This window comes from Meleagris gallopavo, chromosome 15, assembly GCF_905368555.1.
Source record: "Meleagris gallopavo chromosome 15, MGAL_WU_HG_1.1, whole genome shotgun sequence".
NCBI lineage: Eukaryota > Metazoa > Chordata > Aves > Galliformes > Phasianidae > Meleagris > Meleagris gallopavo.
In genome coordinates this window covers 16,410,689-16,434,544 of record NC_139418.1, presented here as the reverse complement: position 1 = coordinate 16,434,544, position 23,856 = coordinate 16,410,689, and the positions used below count along the sequence as shown (strand labels likewise).

Sequence of the window (23,856 nt, the reverse complement as noted above, 5' to 3'; positions counted from 1 at the left end):
AGGATTTAACCAGCTGGAAGCTATTCAATTAAAGGAAGAGGGCTGGCACTTGGTCAAGATACAACCTCGTTCTCCTCCAATGTTTCATAGGGTTCCAGAATCAAGACCCACATTCTACAGGGACCATGTGAAATAAGCTGTTACCTAAATAGCAGTTCTGCACCCTGCTTTGCCTCCGGCCCTCATTGGAGGATAACAAGCAGCACTTCATCCCGCAGCCCAGCAGTTCCAGGTGCCCCACTATCTCACCTCACTGCTTGCCCATTGTCACAATGAACTTGTGGTTGGGAGAGGAGGAGTGGCTCAGGTTTTTGAAGACCATTTGTGGAGCTACAGACAGCAGTGACAGACAATGATAAGCTATAAGGACCCCCTCTCTCCCCACTTGGCTTTGAACACATCAACAAAAAGAAATCAACCATCATAAAGTCTGCAGGATTATAAAAAGAAGCGCCTCTGATATTTGTGTAACACATTAAAAGATGATGCAACAAATTAAGAGAATACTTCATTTGAATGAGAATCCCAGATATGATTTTATTCAGAATTTTAAAAACAATAAGCATTTTTCTATAAAAAACAACACAACAACAACAACAACAACAGGGGGTAAGAATCAATTTAGTTAAGAGTATTTACATTCTCAGAAGAAGTTTCCATACGTTTCTATATACAAGGCTGTGGCCATTACCAGCAGGTCGAAGCACCCCAAAGGCACGTATGAGCATCGCGTTATGCTGCCTAAGCTGATTCTGTGCTTTAAGCAAAGGCTTTACAAGTTAAGGTCCTACTCTACATATACTGAAATACAAATGTAATCACAGAGACAGTCCCAACCACTTCCTCAGGTGCTTGTTGTGCTCACGGTCCCCAGGGAGATAAATGAACCCCTGTGGGTGAGGCCATGAAACACAAGCAGCTGTAAACAGAGGTGGGGATAACTCATGTTCATCTCAAGTTCCACGAGATCAGCAGTACAGTATCATCATCTCTCAAAAGGAAAGTCCCCTGGAAGAACAACACTTTTACAACATACTTAAGTGCATAGAGAAAATTAATGCTGAAGTGATGCTTCTCCTCAGCCAGGCTGTCAGCAGCCATCCCAAGCTGCCTGCTTCCGAAAGATGAACCATTAAAAGACGTTCTTCAGAGCACAATATCCAGAGCCAGGAGAGTGGTGCCAGAGAATCACACACTGCTGAGTGTGAACATCAGTCTGAAGAAACTGTGATACTTTCTGAGCTAACGATATTCCCACTTGCAAGCAAAGAAACCAAAGTCACGGGGCTGTGCATCTCTCCCAGGGAGATGAAAGGAATCAAAGGGCTGGGAATGAAGGGAACCCAGTTTCCAAGCCAAGGCCTTAATGCTGTTTTCCTCACTAGAGATCCTGCAGCGTGCAGCAATGTTCCCTGACCAGAGATCTCAGTGGTTGTAACGCACGATAAGGGCATCACAGCCCTCCTGCATTCACAGGTTACAGTTCACCTGAAAGCCAAACTCTGTATCACCCTCCCGTGCAGTGACCGCACTCCTGGTTTTACCTCTTTCAGAGGCAAATTCTGCCCAACCCCTTACAAAGCATCACTCCTCACTTTTTGGAGGATAACAGGACAGCTCTCAGGAAAACAAGGCCTTCCACAAGGGGCGGCAGAACAGATTCTGCACTACTGAGCAGCACATTCATCAACCAGGTGCAACCTGACCCTATGCACTAAACTCCCCCATTTGATACAGAAGGCACCCACGGCCCGATTGGTGCAGATCTGACCTGCTGCCAGCACTGACATCATCCTTCCAGCTGGGTCAGACCCTCCACCCTCATATCCTCCTTGCCCAGATCGAAACCCCTGCCTGGTGATGCTATTAAAACATCCCCTGGGGTTCTTTTGGAAGTACTTAGCAGCTGCATTCTGACTTCACATCAAAAGAAGTTCCCTGTTGCAGAGATAAGCTCAAGGATTAGGGTAGGAGAGGAAAGTAAACAAAGGAACACAGGATGCCATATTAAATAGATTGCTTCTGACTCACTTTTAGATTTTAAGGAGATTAGCAAGGAAGAAAATATAACTTGTGTCACAGACTTGTCATTGTAGTAGGATTAGTCATGACCAGGAAATTCCCCCAATTTAATCATATTAAAAATCCAAAACAAGCACTTAATAAACATTAGAATCATCAAGAACAAAAGCCCGCTGTCGAGGCACATGCAGATGCATAACCTGAGTGAAATAGCAGATTAAAGATAACAGCTAAATGAGACATCGGATGGGCTTCAGCAGGAATTTCCACGACAGGTCACGTTTCAGGCAGGCACGTATCTTACATTTCAGGCTATCTTCTGAAACAGTTTACAGGAAAAGATTCATGGGGCAGAGCTGTTTACATTGGCAAATTCACGACAAGGAAGTTGCAGCTGAATGTTTTGCCTCAAATTCCTGTGGCGAGGCTTCGTCTGCAGCACAAAAACCTGCTTCTCAACGTCCCAGTTCCTGTAAGCCTAACAGAGACATGGCATACAAAGACAATTATTCGTGCTGACTTTTAGAGCACATTCTTACAGTTGCAATGAGTATTCTGGAAAAGGTGGGGAATGTGTCCCACCACCATGCAGCAGCCTGCCTGCTTTCATGCACTTTCCTGAAGTTTACTTGCACACATCAAGGCTGTCACACGATGGGCAGTGAAGTTGCAAAATGCAGATTCTCAACTTATGCTCCACTTTCAAAGCACAGGGTGCATTTTAAACCCACCAGCCGATGACCTTCTATCAACCAGAAGTGACGTGGAACCTGCCAAAGCTTTGGGATTTCTCTTCCCAGAGGAGCTGACAATGACAACAGTGAGTTTCCCCCTATCATCTGGGCCTGCTACCATCAGCCTGTCAGAGCACCGAGCACGTAGGTGAGAAGATGCAGAGAAAGCAGTGAAACCCTACAGCTTAAGAAAGCATAGTTGGCAAGGACGGGTACAGGGCTTTGGTTAACAAAAGCCTCGGAGCAGCTGATGTTAGCACAGAGCTGCACAATGCCCCAGAGCCAGCAGCCAGCAAGGCCCCACCAGCCCCGAGCAGAGCAATTTGGGTTCTGCTCATTCAGCCTCTACAAGACAGGACAACACACAAACAAGTGCTACAGGATGAATGCTTTCACCACGCACATCTGTCACACTGGAATGCAGTGCAAGACCAGAATGGCACAAACGAGATCACGTGTCTGCACATATTTAAATAGACACGGGCGATGGCAAGGGTGCTGCTGTGATCCAAGGAAGAGCCTCAGCAGATTTTCAACATGATTTTTTAAAAAATAATCTTAACACAATTCACGTTAACAACTAACAGGAGTGAAGTGAAATAACAGACCTCGCAGCAGACGTACAGTTGGCAGCCGAGAATCAAAATCCAGTGGTCGTAAGTGCATTGTAAATGTTGATCTCGGGAATTCTCACCACGAGGTCAAGGCAGGGGCATGGATTACTGATAGTATGTGCATGTGTATGTGTGTGTGTACAGAAAGGTCAGAAACTAAGACAGCAGAATTGCTTTTGCCATCCACATCGCACAGACTATGGTTTAAAAACCGAAACAATTCAGAAAGAAAATTTTCAGCAGTCACCAAAATTTTCTGCAATCACCCTCTCCACACACAGACAAAACCTTCTGCATCATTCTAAATAAATACAGCCTTAAGTGGGCCATGTTCCAGTGTCAGATGTAAACAACGTCATCAGGAAGTTGTAGCTGAAATCCAGCATTGGATTCGAGAGGACCCTGTCAGCAGAACCTCAACGCTGTGTCCTGTGCAAGACCACCCTTTCAGCCTACACACAACACACCAAGTTAGAATTCATTCTCAAAAAAATCTTTCTTTGCATCTTTCTGAACCTGCTAGCAAACTCAGCACATGCAAATTCACATAAGATCACAGTGGCATATTTGCATAACCTTCACTCTAATAAATAAGTTTCCTGTCCAAAGACAGAAGTCAAGAAATCAAAAGTAATTAGCAGCTTTTTTCTAGTGTTTCTAAATTCTTGATGGGCATTAGCTCTGAAGAAGACTTGCTGTGGAGTCCAGGTGCTCCCCAGCCCTTGAACTCACTTTCAAGTATTGTTCAGCTCACCTGTACACTTACTTCCAAAGGTCTGATCAGATACTGTTCCTTGGTATTAATGCATTAAAACAACTGGCTGAAAAAAATCAGTGAAGGCTACACAGTATTTGTGGTCATATAAAAAGAGAATATATGGAACACAGTGTTTAAATTAATAAATAAGGTTAAAATTGCAGGAAGAAGTGTTGCCACTAGCCCTTTCTAGAATGAGCATTAGGAGCAAATCCATTTAACTTTCAGTCCATCAGGAAGTAGGCATTTCATTAAAAAGATGTGCTCTTAAAAATCTCTGGATTTTCTTCTTCATCCTTTGAATTCCTTTTGGCAGTAGATGCAGGCCTGTATTCTAGTCTGGAAAAAAAGAAAAAGGAAAATAGAATAAAAGAGCAAACAGAGAAAGAAGACTGATATTCTGAACCCTATCAGACATTACAGACTCCAAGTTTAATATTTTGTTGACTTCAGTTGAATGGGTCCTTTTCTAACAGTGACCGCCTCCACTCGGAGCCATGGCAGAAGGTCCAACTCTCAGTGCTTTTTTAGGTCAGCTGAAATAAACTGGAAGAATTCAGCAGTACTTGCACCACTTTAAGAACTTAGGAAGGTAAATTACTTTGTGACAGTTTGATACTGCAGAATCATTTAAAACATACAGACTAAAAACAAAGCCCTTCCAACCAGAATTGTTACCTCACCATCGTGGGCTGCAAATACTTTTGTCAGTGAGTTGGTTATTAAATCCATAAAATGTCACTATACCTTTAAAAGCAAACATATAAAGCAAAGTCTGTCCTTCCTATCTCTCTCCTGCCAGTATCCCTTCACTGCAACACTCCAGTCACGAGAGCTGTCTCACGTCTCCGTGATCCCAACAAGATCTGCAACTGCACACACAAATCTAACTCCTCATGTTTACTCCCCACGCTGCATGCACCACGTATAAACCCCTCAGAGAGGCACCCCAGCAGGCTGATATCACAGCAAGTACCTTTCCCCACCCCCTGCCTTTCCCCAGAACAGCACGCTGTAGATATTTCCTTGCTTATGTTCAAATGCTGGAGCTGGTGCTGCCCCAAAGCCTCCTTTTGCTGATTTTGCATCCTTTTTCTCCACATCACCCATGCCCAACAGTCCCTCACAAGGCTGCTGCTAGCTGCCCCTCCCCTAGTTTAAAGCCCTCCTTATCAGGTCAGCCATCCTACCAGCAAAGATTCTATGCCCCTCTTAGTGCAGTGCATCCCACCTCTCTCCAGACCAGTGTCCCTTACACAGTTCTTTGTAACTCTTCAGTCACTGCTATAACTCTTAGAACTCTTTTGTAAGTACAGCCAACTTTTAACCAGCAGCTTCTGTGGTACACAGGTATATTGGCCCTTACTTGTGCTGTGACTGCAGTAGTCTGTATAGAACTGGCCTTTGCTACTGTCAGCACGCTTTAAAGCAAATCAAATACTTTAGCAAGACTCTACAAATGGGGACATACGCAGAGGCATGCACTTACATTTATAGATAAAACAGATGTATAAAAATCAGAAGGCAATACTTACCCTTTTACCAGCAGCATTTGCTCAATTGTGTCAGGAAGAGGCATTCCATAGCTTTCTGGCAGGAACAGAGTCAGAATTCCTGATAGCACAGTCAGGCTCCCCATCAGGATGTAAGGCAGGAATCTGTCGTAGGCACCTAGCAGAACGCAACAAAAGCAAGCATCAATTCCAAGTCACTGACAACGTTTGTACTTTAGAGCAGCTGTTAGTTAAAACAAAACCCTCTGAGTATCCTGCATCCAAAGCAGCTGCTGCTCCCTGACCTCCACTGTGCCACAGTGGATTCTAGACCCACAGTACGGACATAAGCACTGCAGTGCTGGGCAGCTGACAGTCTTCGTGGGCACACCCACAGTGTCTGTGAGGATGGGGCTGTCCAAGAATGAGAGCAAATGAGCAGAACTGATTTTGTTTTGCTTTATTTTAAACCCCGCAACTGGGTCTTGCATTGAGATACAGTTCTGTCCTAAGCCTTGCAGGCAGCACTGAACCAATGCTTTCCAGCCACCAGCGTCCCCCCAGCACATTCACTTACCAAGATAAGCAAAGTAAGGCGAGAGGATGCTGCCAAGCCTAGAGGCCATGGAACTTGCTCCAACTCCCATGTTTCTCACCACCGTTGGGTAGAGCTCAGCCGTGTAAACATAAACCATTGAAAAGGCAGATGTGATCCCAAACTTCCCTAACATCACCAGGAGAATAGATAGGGCACGAATATCTGAAATTAAAATGCAACAGCTTCAATAAAACTCTTGGCAATTCATGGTATCTAGTAAATTTACTGATTGCATAACTCCTGTGTAATTAACTGCATTATCTGGTGTCCATTTTTCCTGCATGCGTGTCTGTGCATGGGCAACTTCTTTCTTTTAAACTAGGAGTCAACATTTCCACTTTCCTCTCGAGGAGGTTAAAAAATAAGTACAACAGGACAACGAGTTAAAAGTTTTCTCAAGATTCCAGGGGGCAGATCTTTGCTATTGCAAACAATGCCATGTATCCCTTTTTAATAAACTGAGCAAAGTTAAGCATTTGAATAAGTTGTTTTTACTTTGCTACTCTGGTTTCTACAATCTAGTCATTTCTACAATGCTGAGCTGACTTTAACCAGGACAGCTGGATTGGAAAATCAAAACAGATCATATCAGCTTCCAACTAACTTTGGAAAAAAAAAAAAAGAAAAGAAAAGAAAAAGTAACTCATACATTACCTATGTAAAATAAACTCATCCTCATTTGTTTATAAATCAAAGAATAAAGAAGTGCTAAGCAACAAAGATTATTCCCCCGTCATATCTGACCTCCTCATCAGATGGAGTCTACAGCCCTCAGTCTAATTACACTGAAGATGTGTGCTGTTTTCATATCCATTAAGTGTTGGTTTGCCCTCCTCAGATTTGCAAAGCATTATTTTAACTATTAACAGTAATACAGTGCAAGCATCTTTGCTTATAAAAAATACTTCCACATTAACTTTCAAACAAGCCCTAAAGGCAGTCAGTGGCAGTCTTTTAAGAAGCCAGTTCTGCAGCCTTCAGGTAACCTGCACGAGTTTACCAGAGCATCTTGCCAAAGATCTACATTAGGGCCAACTGGACTATGGTCCTGATCCAAACAGACCACAAAAGCAAGGACCTATCTTTACAAACATATCTGACCTGGTACATTTTGTGAGCTCCCTGTGCTGGAGCACTGAGAACCAAGGAAGGATGGCAAAAATAGGAAACATACGTCTATATTTAGTCCCTTCAGGATACTTTTCCTCCACATCTGCCCAATGCATGGCACCGGACTTCACCTATCATGTGTGTTTGAGATCAACTAACGATTCCATACGTGAAGGCACCAGCTGAATGAAGAGAAGAACACAGCCTCCCAAGAATAACGCAGCAGCCATTGAATACCGTCGGGGGAGATTTCGAAGCAGCAGCCAGGAGATAATGTAGGCTGGAACCTCAATCACTGCTGAGAGGAAGCAGTTCACATAGACGTCTCCGTGCAAGTTGGGTGTGTCAAGAGAAAGTCCAAAATAACCAACGGAGATTATCATCCTGAAAGAAGAACACGGTCCATCAGATGGTTCTTTAGAATGCCCTGGGTTGTTACCCTCCCCTGCTGAATGAGCTCGGACAAAAGGAGTATGGCATCCTGGCAGATCCAAACAACCTAGGATTTCCTCTGCCATGCCCAAAGTTGGCAGGATACCATTCAAGTTGTATTTGCGTGGCTCTGTGCCTGGGTTAACAAGAGTTTAGTGGCTGGGAACAATGCTATCTTAACTGTGTCACTGTCAGATTGGCACATGTGACCAGGGGAAACACAGAAGTGTCTTTGGTGATGAAATCTATATTGTTTTAGAGACGCTGGAAAAAGGAGGTTATGCCTCACTAGCACGTGGTAAATAATGATCCTGGCTCAGGAATTGTCCAAGATCAGAACGGAGCACTCAGCACTTCCCTTCTCATTGCATTCCTGTCATAGCAGAACCTAGAGCAGAATTACTGCACAGCATTAAGTGTATCACTGACCAAAATTTAGTTCTCTTTTCCTCTCACTTCACATGAGAACAACCTTCATGGTTCAATTGCTTAAAATAAACTGCCTAGGATAGCAGAGGTAATCCCCCTGTTGGTTGTATGACGTGCCTGTAAAGCTGTTCTCCTCAACGGCAGTTATTATGTGGTATTTTCCATAATGCTGCACAACATGGGGCTTTTAGGAGTTCTTTTTGTATTAAACAAACAAACAAACCTACTTGTTCTTGCTGGAACTCACTTTCAGTAGCAGTTTGCCTTATCACACTGGCAAACCTTGATGCAATTACACCTTCTGCAGAGAATTTCAGTTCATAACTCAGAATATACCACGGGTGTATATATGAAATGTTGCTGTGAATCAGCACAGGATACTTTATATTTTGGGAAATGATATAAAAACAGATTAGGCAACTGACCAACAAGGTAAAACCAGTTCAAAACTAGCCCAAAGCCACCAAATACTTTTCTGCAGGATTTGCAAGAGCATTTAAGATATGCAACTAACTTCCACAACATTGACTCTTTTTTCTCTTTGCAGAACTTCATTTACCATGTGCCTTTCAGCACACGTAACAAGGAGCCTACACAAACAGCATGATGTCACTTCAGCCCATTGTTTTTCAAGCTAACTAGTTTTGCCCACACCTCTTTAGAATACTTCAGTGTTCAAAGGGAGCTTTCTTACTGTTTTATAACTTTTGTGCCAACATATTCCTGAACCACACTCCTGCTTACCACAGAATCACTGACATAATCGTGATAGTGAGGATATTTCGTGTTCTCATTAGATCCAAAATGGTGTATGTCTGTTGCCCCTGGGAAGTCAAATCTTGCAGCTGAAAACAAGCAAACAAAAAGCATGGAACATCAGCATTCCTCAAATGGAACAGTTGTGACAACAAGCCCATTGGCTTGACTTACACACCAGTATTCTGAGTACACCTGGGACCATTTTGGTGTGCTGCAAAGCTGAAACTGGTGCTTTGCCTTTAACCAAACGTCTCTTGTGCCTACATACAAGTGTCTGTAAAAGTAGCTGCCCCTTCTTTAAAGTCACTTACCATTTGAGCTGAAATTAGTAAGCATTTTCTTTGCCTTAGACTCCATAAAAGAAGCTGCTTGTTTTAACTTCTATGCTTGACTTATAAAGCAACAGCTTTAATTTACAAATTTAAAGACTGAACGCCTTTTGTGTGCATTGTGTACACTACGGTGTGTGAAAATGATTACAAAGTCAGATTGTCACTCCAATACAGTGCATTCACTACTTTAAACTACTTCTGAACTCCTTCTGCCTGGCCTTGCATCCTCTACTTTGTATCAGTTCAACTTACAACTCTTTTTCCCCTAGAACATCAGACAGGTTCAATGGAAGAAGTTGGATGCATTCCAGCACACCAGTAAAGAGATAAAAGCAACTATGCATTAAACTTAGTTCCTCATCCTCCTCCATCTCAGGCAGGTGATATTTTGCAAGTTAGCTGTTGGAGACTGACATGGAGCCCTCAAGCCTTGTCCCTCAACTCAAAACATGTATTTTCTCCTCCACATCTCGCAAGCACAAAGTTTATATAACCTCTGCAGCCAAGTGAACGTTATTTCCAAGCAATATTTGGTTCTGAAGACCTGGAAGATAAAACAGCATTCTACTGCTCACGCACTCCAAAACTCAGTGCATTTGCCTTCATAAACCTTAATCTTCTCTTAAAGGCAAACAGTTCTTTACATTGGATAGCTTTTACTCTGCCTGAGCTTAAGCCTCCCCAGCACAAGCTGCAGCAGCTTCTCAGCTCACAGCCCTTTCTGTTAAATCACATGATCGTTCCTCTGTGCTTTCCAGTTCTGCCACTCTTTGCTGCCAAGAAACTTGCAAACAGGAAACACAAAAAAGAGAAAGAAAAAAAAAAATAAAGAAAAAAAAAACCCAAACAAACCACAAAACAAAACCAGGAACAATGCAAAATTTATATCGCTGATGAGAAAAAAGGGCCCTGCCAGATAATACAGTCCCTTAGCAGGACAGGACAGAGCAAGAAGCTATGACAAGGGAAGGGAAGGCATCTGGAATGAAACCTGTCAACCAAACTTGTTCATCCCCCTCACATCAGACAGTTCAGCCAACCCGGCCCTACTGACACTCTGTGGACTGTTTGTGATCATGAATCTGAACTGGTTTTGAAATCCAAACTGGTTTTGAAACCTCAGACTTAAAACACTTCAGAGGAATACTCTTTGGACAGCAGCCCCGTGAGCTCCTCCATTCCAGCTGCACAGTGCCTCAGGGCCAGCCTGTTCCTGAGAACCCTGCTGCAGCATAAACATGTTTCCTAAAACCTCAGGGGAAGATGCCAGCCTTCTTCAGAAAGCACACAAAAAGAAGAGGATAAAGGGGCAGCAGATGAAGAAAGGCTTCACACAAATTATTTTGTCACAGCTTATTAAAAAAAAGAAAAGAAAAAAAAAAAGATGGTTGGGAGTTCTGCAGTTAAACAAACCCCTGTTAATCTAGTTCCATTTTCTTTGAGTGGTAAACTGTGTTTCTGGAAGTTGATGTGCTATGATTTTAATCTCTGCGATCAAAAATGTCCAGCCTGCTCCAGTCCCTCTCCCTGGGAAAATGTGAACTGTTCTGCTGCTTCAAAATCCAGCCCCACTCAGAGACAGGGAACAGATCAGTACTTCTTTCTAAGAACAGAAAATGGAGGCATTCCAGGCATGATTATCTTAACTGAATGTTGGAGCCAGACCCCATTTTCTGTCCTCTTTCTGGCACAGGGTGAGTTTTCATGCTTAAAGCACAAGAAGGAAGGAAAAAGAAAGCAATAACAACAACAACAACAACAACAAAAGGTTCTTCCAAGTCCAGTGCAAAAGCCATCATCAGGTGGTCTAGGTTTTTCTGGCATTCTGCTCCAGCAAGACCAGGATTTCTATCCCACTATCTAGAATTTAGCCTAGATAACTAGGCTTGTCTGCACCTCAGCTATCTGCAAGCCAAATGAAGCCTTTTCAGCCTCAGTAGCAACACATTTGAGATTAATGACTAGACATTTGGCTCAGACTGCAAGACCCAAGAGGCTTTGTAAATCAAGAGAATATACAAGGATAGGAACAAGCAATTCTCTTAACAACAACTAGACAATGTCTAGGGTCAGTGGGAATACAGCTGAGCAACTGTGCCCAGATAGACTCTACAGATGTGCCTAGACAGGTGCCCATTCCCCTGGATTATCCAAACAATTTGTCTGTCTGACCTGTGAATAAATGAATGTGGAACTCATTCTACAGCTTAAGGATACCTGAAGGAAACAAGAACAATTTTACTGCTAACTACTCCAGCTCAAGGACGTTCAAGTTTTCATCTCCTCTACATGAAATAGAAGTTGAACTTGAAGAGCACTATTTCCAATGCCACCAGCTAGGACTATTTTTCTATCAGTGCAGACAAGGATAAAATCTGTCCAGAACATATGTATTATCTATATCCAGCAACTCAGAATCAGATACTTCTGTCCAAAAAGATCAGAAGCTGGAGAAAAACAAAGACTAAGAGACCAGGAGACTATGAATTCCTTGTTAGGTGCTAAGGCATACACTCAGTGCAACGTGGCCAGGTCTCAGATGCCTGGAAGACCCAAAGAAGCCATTTGGCAACTGCCTGGGATCTTAAGGAGATCCACTGTACTCAGAGTCACTGGGATAAACGAGATTTCCTGCTAATTTGCTGGCTTCATCTGGGACGTATTCAGATCACAAAGCAATAGGCAAACCAAATTAATTACGTTCACTTCCAAAAATGTGGTTTAAATAGAAAATAAAGCTGTTAACCATATTAAAAAAAAAAAAAAAGTCTTGATGTTTTCATTTGAATGTCGCACGGGATTGGAACAGCAAGGGCTTTTCAAACCTTAATGAAAGGGTATTTTGCTTTAAGGCTTTTCCAGTAAAGGATGAACTTTTAACCACTTGTACATGACCCAGTGCAGGCAAAACTGGAAATTAATTGCTTTCCATAGATACTAACAGGCCCAGCAAACAACCTGACTGCTAAGTGAAGCTCACCTCACTAGGGTCAAAGATTACATCTGGGGCTGTAACCTCGTTAATTTTTGCAGCCTTTCTGATGATGTCTTCTGCTTCTTGAAATCTTCCCCGAGAGATCAGCCACCGTGGAGATTCTGGAATGATCCTGTAAGAAAGATTCAGAATAATATGCCAGCATTTCCAAAGAACGTGCTGCTTCAGACACCAACACGTTGTTCCAGGCACAAACAGCTTAAAACTTGACACGCCTTGCAGAAATTAAAACTAAGACAACAGAAATCAGATTTACAAGAGCCAACTCATAGGCTGAAGAACAGACTAAAACATGTTTTAAAAATACAAAAGAGCTGAAGAATGATTCAGGGGAAAAAAAAAAAAAAAAAAAAAAAAGAGCAACAGAAACTTTCAGAGTACAGGAAAAATGGTTTAAAGAAACTCAGAAATGTGAATGCACAAGCAGCATTCTGTAAATGAGGAGGCACCTGCTTAGTAACTGCGGCACATAAAATCATCACTTGACTTGGCTGTATGTGACAGTGTTTACAAAAAGTGAAATCTGCGTGGGTCTTTCAGCTTCACTAAGAGAAGCCAGATGCGATCTCACTCATTTTATGTGTAAGTGAAGAAACACCACCACCGTGCGGATGACTTAAACTGTGTAAGTCACGTCATTGGAAAGCAGCATTTCATTAACTATGGCAGGAAATACTGAGGTTGCACAGGTGTGCAAAAATAACTCCAAAATAACTGCTTTTTCATTCTGCTTTTAGTTTAGGCCTTACCTAATGGGTGCTATTTGCTACAGAAGGATGAAAAAAAAAGCTTTTTTTTTTTTTTTTCTTCTTTTTCTTCCCCTTCCCTTCCTCTCCCGCCTCCTTTTCCATGTACAATCACTTAATTTTCCAGAACCCTCAAGGAAAATGAAGACTAACTTCTTCACACATGAATCAGACAGAGATTACTCACAAAGCTGCAGACTTAAGTCTAAAGAATTGGGAACAGCAAAGGATACAATGGCTGCTCTTCTGTCCACTCCTGAGTTTCAATGCTAAAGCCTGGCTGACATCTGGCTCTTAAAAAACCCATTGACAAGACTTCTAAAGTCTAAAGTCTTCTGTTTTCACTGTACTCACCACCACAGTGGGATGAAGAGCAGCCCAGGTAAAGTAAGTGCCAGCAGCAGCATCCTCCAGTCTCTGATGAAATAGGCAAACAGTGGCAGCAACATGTAGCCAAAGGCATAAAAGATGCAAACGCCCAACGTGCAGAACAGTAGGCGAATGGATTTGCCAAGAATTTCTGTGCCTGTTCAGAACAAGAACGAAGATTAGCATTTTAACATAAAAGCAACCACAAATAACTGGCTTTGAGACACACTAACGGGGCAGTATAGAACACAGCCATGCATTATTGGAGGCACCACAGATCTGCCTCACGTGATGATCTTGCATCAACCCAGTAATTGTAAGTATGAAAGGTAACTAAGCAGACCATATAGTATTTCTGTAGCTAGAAGCAGCCAACTCTTCTGTATTTCTATATTTTTAATGATCTACTGTACCTGAGGACTCAAAACCATCAGATATACTAGGAGTTAGCTTCAGCTTGATCTCCATAGGATCTTCTGCAACCTATGGAGAGACTAGCTTCTTTAAAGAATACTCAGAGATGCCTAGATTAGGCTCTGACCCATGAAACCTTCTGGAATTCTCTATTCTCTATTAGGTAAACTCTTGAATCCTCTGGTAACTCACTGAATTAATTCAGACTGAATTCTATCAACTGGAAACTTCCAAAGACAGCATGAGTTATCCACATGTGGTGAGGACAAACAGCATTTCTTGACAAAGCAAACCAGTCCTAGGCAGGGAAGCAGACAGGACAACAGACAGCATTCTGGGCCCAGCAGGACTTCCATACCGAGAACAAACGCTGCCACGTAGTTTGAGATCTGCCCCATGCCAACCAGCAAAAAGAACACGGAGAACATCTCCCAGCTGGTAGAGAAGATCTGAACGAAGCTGAAGATGGTCTGCATTGCCAGAGTTGAGAACAGCACATTCTTCCTGCCAAACCTTCCATGGATTAGTTGAAAAGAAAATAAAAAAGAAAAGAACAGCATGAATTAAATGCTCAGAAATTACTCATGTGTATACTGAGGAAGATATAAGATATCTGCAAGAAGCAAAGATCCGGGAGCACATGCACATCTACTCTAAATACATGAAGAGATCCACAGGACACGAGAAAATAACATTCCAAGGGTCACAGCCAAGTCACCTTTAGGTGTGTGCTGAAACACCACTCATCCCTTTCTGACAGAATGAGCAACTCACTGTCAGCAACATTATTTACAGTGTAAAAGCAATAATAGATACTCCACCTCTACACAGCAAACAGTTCACTACACAGATCAGTATATTAAAAAAACGTAACAGGGAAAATGTTTGAAAGAAATCATCTCTTACATTTTCTGGCATAAATACAATTTGCTGCAGAAGTGATTACTCTGAAAAAATAAACTGGTAAATATAATCCCTACCAGTGATCCCTGTGACATCCTGGTCTAAGTCAGGACATGTGCTCTACACACTGTGTACATTCAGACTGGGCAGTCACAGAATTAGGACATGTCAGTGGTCACAGAAAACACTCGTACCAAACCTCACATGAAGAAGTGCTTGCAAAACGCATCAAAGACCAGTGGTTCTGGTGCATATACTTTACTTGTCTGAGAGCTGTCCTGAGATGAACGATCCGAGCAGCACGCCCACAAAAAACAGGGAGGTACTCATGGGCCCCTTCCAGTCATTGTCACACACGAGATTCCACTGCAGGAAGAAAGAACATGAAAGGCTTTAAATCAACAGCATTTCTCCTCCCTCCTTCTAAGCATGTTGGCTGAGCCTGAAGGAAATGTGCCCTCTGGGCAGAAAGCTTCCACAGAAGAAAAGAATAACCAACTTAAGGCACAGACATAGCTTGACAAACCGAACACCAACCAGCGCTGCTCAGCAGAGGCCAAATGCCACCAGCTCCAATCCCTCTTCAGATCACCCATCTGAGGCCACAGCACCACCACCTCGGGTGTAGATCCCTGTGCTTTTCTTTACACAGTCAATGGCTGACACCTATGGTTCTTCCCCTACTACACAAGTGAAGGTCACTCCCAATTTCACTATATGCTCCATTCAGCTCGCTATTAATCCTGCTGGGTTTGCAAGGCATCACTACAAACCCCAATCTTCCTTTCCTGCATATGGTGAACCCTTCCATTAAAACATCACACATAATTTAAGAGAAATTGATCTACATAGAGCGGAGTGCTTCCTCTTTTATTACATTTTAATGTAATTAAATTTACATTTAAAATAAATTCACAATTTAATTTTGGGATAGACTTCACTGCTCACCAGGGACCTAACTGCAAAGCGTGGGTCTGCAACAGGACTTGCAGAGCCCAGCAGATCTCACTTCTCCAGGGAAGGATCAGTTGCAATCTTCAGAACACAAACTGAAATACACACCAAGAAAAACACGATTGTCAAAATGAAAATACACGTTAGCAAAAATAGGAAGGAAAAAAAAAAAAAGACACCTATTAAATGAAGACTGCAACAGTTTGCAACCCTCTTACCTGCTTCAGTTTCATTTTTCGGAAATAGCATTCATGTCATTTTGTTATGTCTATCAACAGCTATTATTGAAAGAGTCTTAATTTTGTTTTGGTTATTGAGGGGGGGGAAAAAAAAAAAAGTGTGTAAATATTCATAAATACCAGAAGAAAGCACAGAGCAGCAGGGATGCCCCTCGGCCCTCCCTCACTGCTGGGCTCTGCCTGCAGCTGCTGCCCCTCGGGTCCTGCTCACCCCATAGGGTGCTGAGCACAGGAGGGGAATTTGGAGGCCACCAGCACTTCTGACACAAGGCCAGGTCCTGCTGACTGCTGCCTTCAGACAGCTCCCGCAGGGCCTCACGTGATGCTTTAGTGATGGAAACTTTGGGAGTTTTCAATTCGCACTAAAAAGGTTGAAACGAAAATATTGACACTGATCCCAATAACTCCTTCCTTTCCTCCTCGAGTTACAAACAGTTCAGTACTGTGGGTTCTACTCAGTTGTTTTTAAACTGGCTCTGGAGCAGGGTGTGACTCAAAGAAATAGCATTTGAACTTTGGGAGGCCCTGTGCAGAGCCAGGGAGTGGAAGTGATGATCCTTTTGGATCCCTTCCAACCACAACATTCTATGATGATCAATACAACGTAGATTAAAAGCTGCAATTTAACATGTTTATGATTTAATCTGTATTCATCCAACAAACACTGTGTTACAGATGGAAGAACGTTTGGGCAGTTCTCTGATGGCTGCTCACACAGCCAATGCCAGCCAAGAAGCTCCGGTGAAACTAACAGTGCTTGGAAATACACAGCGAATGATCACCACCAAATTCACACAGACCAGAGGCTTCTGTGGATATCGCATGTCTCCATGTGATGGTATTTACCAGGGAATCAAACACCACTCCCAGCACAAATCCTGCACTGACACAGACTCACTTACTCCAAGAATCCCTTTCACCGGCCTCTGGAACCAGACATGAAGCTCAGTTATTAGAAATCACTGAGCACTGTTACTAAAGAAGCCCTTACCGTCCAGCTGAACACTGCACTTGACAATGGGCTCCTTCCAGCTGTCTCCCACACTGCAGCTCAGCACCAGCCTGCACCACTCTTTGCTTGCTGGACACCAGCATGTTGTGCCCAGTAACAAACATTTCCTGTGAATGCTAAGATACAGACACTGCTTGGAAAAGATCATGGTTATGAAACGTGTTACACTGCCCTGAGAGGTGGAAACACACCAGTCCTTCAGATGGTGCCCTAATTACTATCTTGTTTTTCTGTCCACTCTATTTACATAATTACAGCAGCTGTTTTGATGAAGAGCACTTGGACCAGGCACTGAAGTGTTGAGTTACCAAGGGAAAACTAGCTTGGTTGTGCAATACCACTTATTTATAGCCAAAAACTCCACGGGTACAACTATCAGAACAGACGGATTTTCAGGTCTGTTACCTCTCACCCCCAGTCAGTAAATGAATGAAGTCCTCAAATTTTTAATGAGTCACCAGACAGGTCTACATTGCTCATGTTGATGATGGCATCGGTCTTCCAGAGCCACTCTGCAGCCGTACCCTTCCCTGAACCGTACATTGCCCAAGAAAAAGTCACTGAAGCATCACGGTTGGAAGGCCAGTGAGCATCCCAGGAGCAGTTACTGATTGATTCCTGCTGCCGGCAGGGCTGTTTGGACACAGCACGCTGTGACCCAGTGCTCTAAAATCATGTGCTATTTTCATTTTCTGGTATCCCTTGAGTAAGCAAAGCCTTTGCTCCAGTGGCTCAGATAAGGCTCACCTCAGCAAGGTGCTGTGGCTCCAAACGGGAGCAGAATACATTTCAGCCCTTATTCCAAAGAGCAGCTACTGACCCTGCAAAGTGTCAGCTCCCCCACACTGCTCCCCATTGCTCACGCCATGGTACAGAGTTTTCTCACAATTATTATTTTAACTTTGGAAAAGGATATCATCTGTTGTGATTGAAGCTTATCTTCTTACTCAGAGTGCAGTACTTTGACAGGGCTGTAAATACTTCTCGCAGAGCTCATCGGGTCAGGGCGATGTCTTCATAATTAGCCTCACACCTGCAGCAATGAGCTGGGAGCCACAGCAATCTCACATGTGCCTCCACAATCACAAAGAAATTCAGATTCTGAGATGAAATATGAGTTCTGCAGAAAACCAGGCAGCAGTGCAAATAAAGGCGTCAAACTGCAGCTGCAAGGCAAGTTCTGGCCACAGGCGCAGCTGAAGACGTTGCCACATCCTATGTAAAAATGGTATTTCTTCCAAGCAATCTGTGCACTTCAAAACCACCCAGAGGTAAAGGTTATCTACTTTTTCTGTGTATGGGCACCGTACCATTGTGCTTGCAGAACATCACCTGCCTTGGAGGGAAAGCTGGCACCTCATGAGGTCCTGACATGAAACCCTGCAGGCTCCACCCAGACACTGATGCAGATACCTTATCGCGTCCAGCTTTCACTGGGATTTTGCCACCTCTTCCAAGGAGATACAACAGGAACTAACAAACTAACTGCTAATAACAACATGACAATCATATTTAAGCATAAAGTCCGCCCAGTATTTGATGACATACCATAACATGGCAATTGCAAGTCTGAATGTGGGGGAACTCCACAAAACGTCCAAAGTCCTCGCAATTACAGTGTCACAGCAAACAGATACAAACCGCTACCAAATACCTTTGGAAAGTTATAGAAATAATCACAAGGTCAACAACATAATTCAGGATCACACTGGTGAAAAAAAAAAAGAAAGAAAAAAAAAAAGCACTTTTCTCAATTCATGTTCCACTGCAGCATCAACTGTGCTTCCCTGATACTGGTAACCAAAACCCTACACAAAGTACTATGGCAAACATCAAAAACTTTGAGAGCTGTGCACAGTTATGTAGTTATGTTTGCACATAGGAAAGTAGAAATGGGATAGGCTCATGTGCTAATATTTGCTTTAAAAAAAAAAAAATCAACATTTTAGTAAGAAGTTTTGAAGTGAACCCAGCATTACACACTCCCTCCCACCAACTGCTTCTCTCTGTAAAGCAAGGCAGGTTCTTAGAAAGCCCCTGTGCCCATCTCACAACAGAGTATTTACAGCCATCGATTCAGAATCTGGTCTCTATCATACCCCTGTAAATATCCTCCATTTAGCTGAGAGTGCTAAGCATTATTAAACAACTTTTCCTCTGAAAATACATTCAGATATCCAAGATATTTCATGGTTTTAGATGCTCTTTCACAGCTTTTGATCTACAAATGGAAGCCTGCATCTACTAAATATACATTGTGCTCTATTTCTCCCCTTGTAGTTGTTTTAAACTACCAAAGAAGTAAAGCTTGCATAGAACATAGAGGAAAACACCAAACATTTCATAATTTCTGTGAAAAAACTTAACTCCCCCAAACATCCCATTTCTAAGATGGCTGGAAAAGAAAGGAAACAGGGCGCTGACACCAGAAACTGAGAAAAAACTGCACCACCAATCTAAAGTTAAAGACATCCTAACAGGATCCATCATTACTCCCTCGTTTATTGTGCATGGTGCCTCTAAATGACCACTGTCTCAATTTTAATGGTGTCAGCAAGAGGCCAATCACTCTTTAAAAATCCTAACTCTGTTTTACATCTCATGGCTGAACAGCCCTGCAATACATATTTCATATAACACAACATGAAACCACTGCATTTTAAAAGCATTTCACTCACATTCACTTATGAGCTGGAAATGAGACATTTCTCCTTCAGATAAGACTTTTAACACTCACATTTTGCACCTACAAATCGGTCACAGCCTCAGTTAGTGTACTTATCTATGACGCATTCATGGTTGTGGCAGCTCATGAGCTGGAGAAGCTGTTGATATCAACCTCAGCTGGAAAAATACTCAGTATTATTACCCTGCAGCAACAAAAAGTACATGCTGTTTGTAATGGAGAAGGAATAATGGAAATCTGGGTGTAACTTCCTGCACAGAAGGAGGCTGAGAGGCAGTGAACAATGGGGCCAGCAGTGCTGATGGGCTCACCTGGCTTTGGTTCATGCCTCTGCTGCTGGCACCCCTAGCAGGTAATCTCGTGGAAGTTAAGACCCCTGCCATAAGCCTGCTGTTACAGAACAACACGGCCTTCCTCGTCTCCAACAGAAAGAGAACATCAAATCTTCAGTTACACAGAGGTGCTACAGGGCCTGTTTGCGTCAGCCCAGCTGCCACCACTGCCTGGTGGTCTGGCATCACTTACTCAAGGGTCTGCCAGCAGGGCAGGACTTGAATCCCTTGGTGTAATGGAAAACTCAGGGCTGTCAGACGTGCATGGAAGCTTTCTTTCCCTGTATGTTCATAAAGGATCCGGAGCCTCAGCATCACACCAGGTTTCAGGGTGCTGCAGTAGCTCCACCGTGAGCATCCTTCCTTTGCAAAAATAGCCACTGACACACATTAAGACTACAACAGGCTCAAAACATGCAGTTCTGAAGCACAAATGATGCCTGCACTGAGCTCATTTCAGACTGATGAACAGTACAACACGTTTGTAAAACTGAAGATGAACGCGTACACAAAACTCCTCATCTATTTAAGTGTCGGTATATAAGAAGCATTCCCATACTTGGGTACATAAGAATTCTCCCAAACTAAAATGTTTTCATCATCCAACATATCCTCATGGTGTGATTCCTCTAGACTACTAATGCTCCAAGGCACTGCTCAGTTCCATCCCACAACAGATACCAGGCTTTCACACAGGACTGGGAGAGGAAGTTGGCCTTTCCCCTTAATTACCCCAGATAATATTTCTCCTAGCACTACACGCGAACTCCTATGACTGCATTTTTTTTTTTTTTTTTTTTTAATGGGACTTAGGGAGGAAGGGTTACTTTGACTAAAGAAAAGCTTTTCTTATGCCTCACGATACACCGTATCCAAAAGTAAAGGAGGAAAAGGCATTTTGCTCCAACAGAACTGGTTAAATAGGGCAGACTGGCTACTGTTGTGTCTGTTGGAAAAAAGGGAAGTCTCCCTTCAGATGAGAACGGAATGTGTTAAGTCTCCTCTGCTAAGCAGAAACAGAACGGAGGGCTTTCCCTGGAGTCAGGACAGATTTATGCAAAAACCTTTCTTTAAAAACGCCCCATCCCCCTCCCTGTGTCAGCTCCAGAAATCTGGGACAAAGGTCCTCATGATTATTCAACAAGTTCGAGATATGCAACCAAACACAGCATTAATCAACCATGAAAGCGGCAACACCAAGCCAGCAATTTTAAACAAGCTCAACAGAGAAAACCTGCAAGTATGCAAAAGGCCACGGCTCTTGCAAAACTGGCTCAAAAGCATTAATATTAAAGGTAGAAAAAACACTGCCTCAAGTGCACGAAGTCTGGGCAGCCATCCGCTACCTCCCCCAGACACAGAACTGCCAAACTGTGCAGAGCTGCTGCAGACTCGTAGCAGAACGTCAGCAGCTCCTTCTGCTTAGGGATCTCAGAGCTTCTGGAAGTTCTGACAGTTCAGACCCTGCAACTTGCACTGAGTTAAAGCCTAGTGAAGAAGCTGGGAGAAAAACACGCTGACAAACCATGCTTCAGTCAGGACAAGCACTATATTGTGGCACTCAGGACAAAACCAGCACATTCACCTGCAAAATGCTGAATTGCCTTACGCTGTCCTGAGAGTGCCTCAATCCCTTCACAGCCAAACGTTTCACTGATGACCAGGAACTAGTTTTGCAGTTTGTGAAGAAAGAAGTTCTTTAAGAAACAGGTGAGGCAACATCTTGTGGCAGCTCCCCAAGCCCTAAGGACTGTGCACGTTCAAGGGACGTTTTCACAATTCACATTTTTCCATGCCCACACTTCCCTGTGCTAATAGAGCATCTCTCCCACGCTCTCTTCTTCACTCGGGTCCTCTACCCGAGAAGGATTTCTGTGCTCTGAGCACTGAACAGGCACTGAGCACTCGAACATCCATCTCTGTTTGGCAGAGCAAAGAACAAAGGCCACTGGGCAGAAAACATTGCTACAGTTCTGCAAAGATTGCTCACATGTACAAACAGGAAACTGGACGGTATAAACGGTTAACAAGCCTTCTGAGAAGTCCTAGCTGCAGTTTGAAATCCGAGTATTTCCTTGTGTCTTAAGGCAGCCAGTGCTGTGGGTCTGTGCACCTTGCACCTGACACAAGCACAACCAGCACAGCCTCAGCCTTGCTGGCTAACAGGGTCAGAGGCTCTGCTGGCAGGACACAGCTGAGCTGAACAAGGACAGGAGACATCAGGCTGATACGCAGCAAATTCGGGGTCCTCTGTACCACAGCACAGAATGGAACTCCCCTGCTGCGTCCAACTGCTGCACCTGCAGAAAGACGTCTGCCACCTTTATTAAGAAAATAAACCAAACTCTTTTGATGTACGAGTTCAGAGACATCCTTGAACCACCAACAATAAAGCCAGCCGAGCCCGTTGTTCCTGGGCCGACCCTCGCTCCCCAAGGTCCTCCTGCAGATACCAGCTGACACCAATTCAGCAGGCACCGTACACAGGCCACACAAGCCGAGACACTGCAGCTGGAGACCGCTTTTGCAAGTGGACGCCAGACTTAAAAGCAGGAGCACTCAGAGCAGCCCAGGACAGCAGTGCCCAGACCCGCACACGCTCCCTCGGCAACGCAGTGCGGACGGCGCGTCCGGCCGGCAGCTGCCGCTTCGGGAGCAGCGGGAACGCGGCTCCTGCCGGACACGCGGGCTGTGCGGCTGGAAGCAAACCCGCCAAACGAGCCTGACCGGTGCGGCGCGGGCTCAGCCCGAAGCCCGGCTGCTCCCCTCACCTCGGTGACGATGGTGGAGCGGTACACGTCGCGGCTGTACTCCCAGCCGTCCAGGCACGGCTCCTGCTCCAGCTCCGCCAGCTGCACGTCGATGCCGGGCCGCAGCCCCAGCGCCGACAGGTTGACGAGCACGTCCAGGCGGTAGCGGCTGCAGCGGCTCGGCTCCGTCACTCCGCCGCGCAGCTCCAGCGGGATGCTGGCGTTCCGCCACTCCTCGCTCAGGTTGGCTCCGGGCGGCACAGCGCAGCGGTGCTCGGGGGTACCGGCCAGGAAGACGATGGAGAGCCCGTTGAAGCCGTTGGGGATAATGCTGGCGCTGAGCAGGAAGAAAACGAGGCGCTGGAAGCGGCCCCACTCGCCCAGGAAGGCGGTCACCTCCTCGTAGTCCCGCATGGCGCGGCCGAACTTCGCCCGCCGCTACCGACGGGCAGGAAGCGGCCGGCCCCGAGCCGTCCAGCCGCCGGCCGAGCGCTTTGCCATGGGCCGGGCCTCGCCGGCGGGGGAGCGGCCGGGGGTGGGGTTAGCAGGCGGAGGGCTCTCAGGTGGGGCCGGGCGCTGCTGCCCGGCCCGGCCCGGCCCGGCCCGGCTCAACCTGGCGCGGCGCGGCGCGGCGCGGCGCGACCCGGCCGGCGGCTCCCGGCATGCACCGCGCCCGGCACGGGAGGCGCGGCGGGGGCTCGGCCGGGGATCCTCCCGGAGCGGGCTGGGCTGAGCCTGGGGGGGATCCGGGCTGAGACCGCGCTGCTGCGTGTGTGATTCAAGCCACAAATGTCCTAAGCGCTGTAATAATAAATAGATAGCTGCAGTTACATCTACTGAATGGTACACAGCCTGCGTTCCCGTGCTGGTCCTATCCCCACGCGCAGCTGAACTGCAGCGCAGCTCACTATCCATTCCCAAGGGAACAGAGGGAGAACGTACAATGGAAAAGGGCTCGATGGTCGAAAAGGGCAGGGAGATCCCCGCTGGTTACCATCATGAACCGAACAGTCAGATGATAACTGCTATCGAGTAGATTGCTGAGGACTAATTCAAAATATAAACGCCTCTTGGAGCTGCAGGGATGCAGAGGAGCGGTGATGGGAAGTTCCATCTCAACATGAGCAGGAATTTTATTATGAGGGCAGCACAGCCCTGGCACAAAGTGCTCAGAGG

At 44.8% G+C, this 23,856-nt stretch overlaps 1 protein-coding gene across 1 annotated transcript; it reads right to left on the bottom strand.

The window, feature by feature from the left end:
• Positions 1-511: 511 nt before the first annotated feature.
• LOC100547695 (organic cation/carnitine transporter 2) lies at positions 512-23,372 on the bottom strand. The gene is made up of 10 exons (XM_003210481.5): positions 22,702-23,372; positions 14,970-15,073; positions 14,163-14,317; positions 13,376-13,547; positions 12,261-12,387; positions 8,934-9,034; positions 7,498-7,712; positions 6,198-6,380; positions 5,663-5,798; positions 512-4,466 (listed from the first exon to the last, which is right to left on the bottom strand). The coding sequence occupies exons 1-10, from the start codon at positions 23,092-23,094 to the stop codon at positions 4,379-4,381; spliced, it is 1,674 nt and encodes a 557-aa protein (XP_003210529.1). The 5' UTR covers positions 23,095-23,372; the 3' UTR covers positions 512-4,378.
• Between the last annotated feature and the right edge of the window lie 484 nt (positions 23,373-23,856).

Excerpts from the sequence above, each read along its gene's own strand:
- LOC100547695 (XM_003210481.5), bottom strand. The coding sequence starts at position 23,094 with ATGCGGGACTACGAGGAGGTGACCGCCTTCCTGGGCGAGTGGGGCCGC. Across the intron at positions 5,799-6,197 it reads GCCTTACTTTGCTTATCTTG|GTGCCTACGACAGATTCCTG; the intron begins GTAAGTGAATGT and ends GCGTTCTGCTAG. Across the intron at positions 4,467-5,662 it reads CAAATGCTGCTGGTAAAAGG|ACTAGAATACAGGCCTGCAT; the intron begins GTAAGTATTGCC and ends CTTTTTTTCCAG.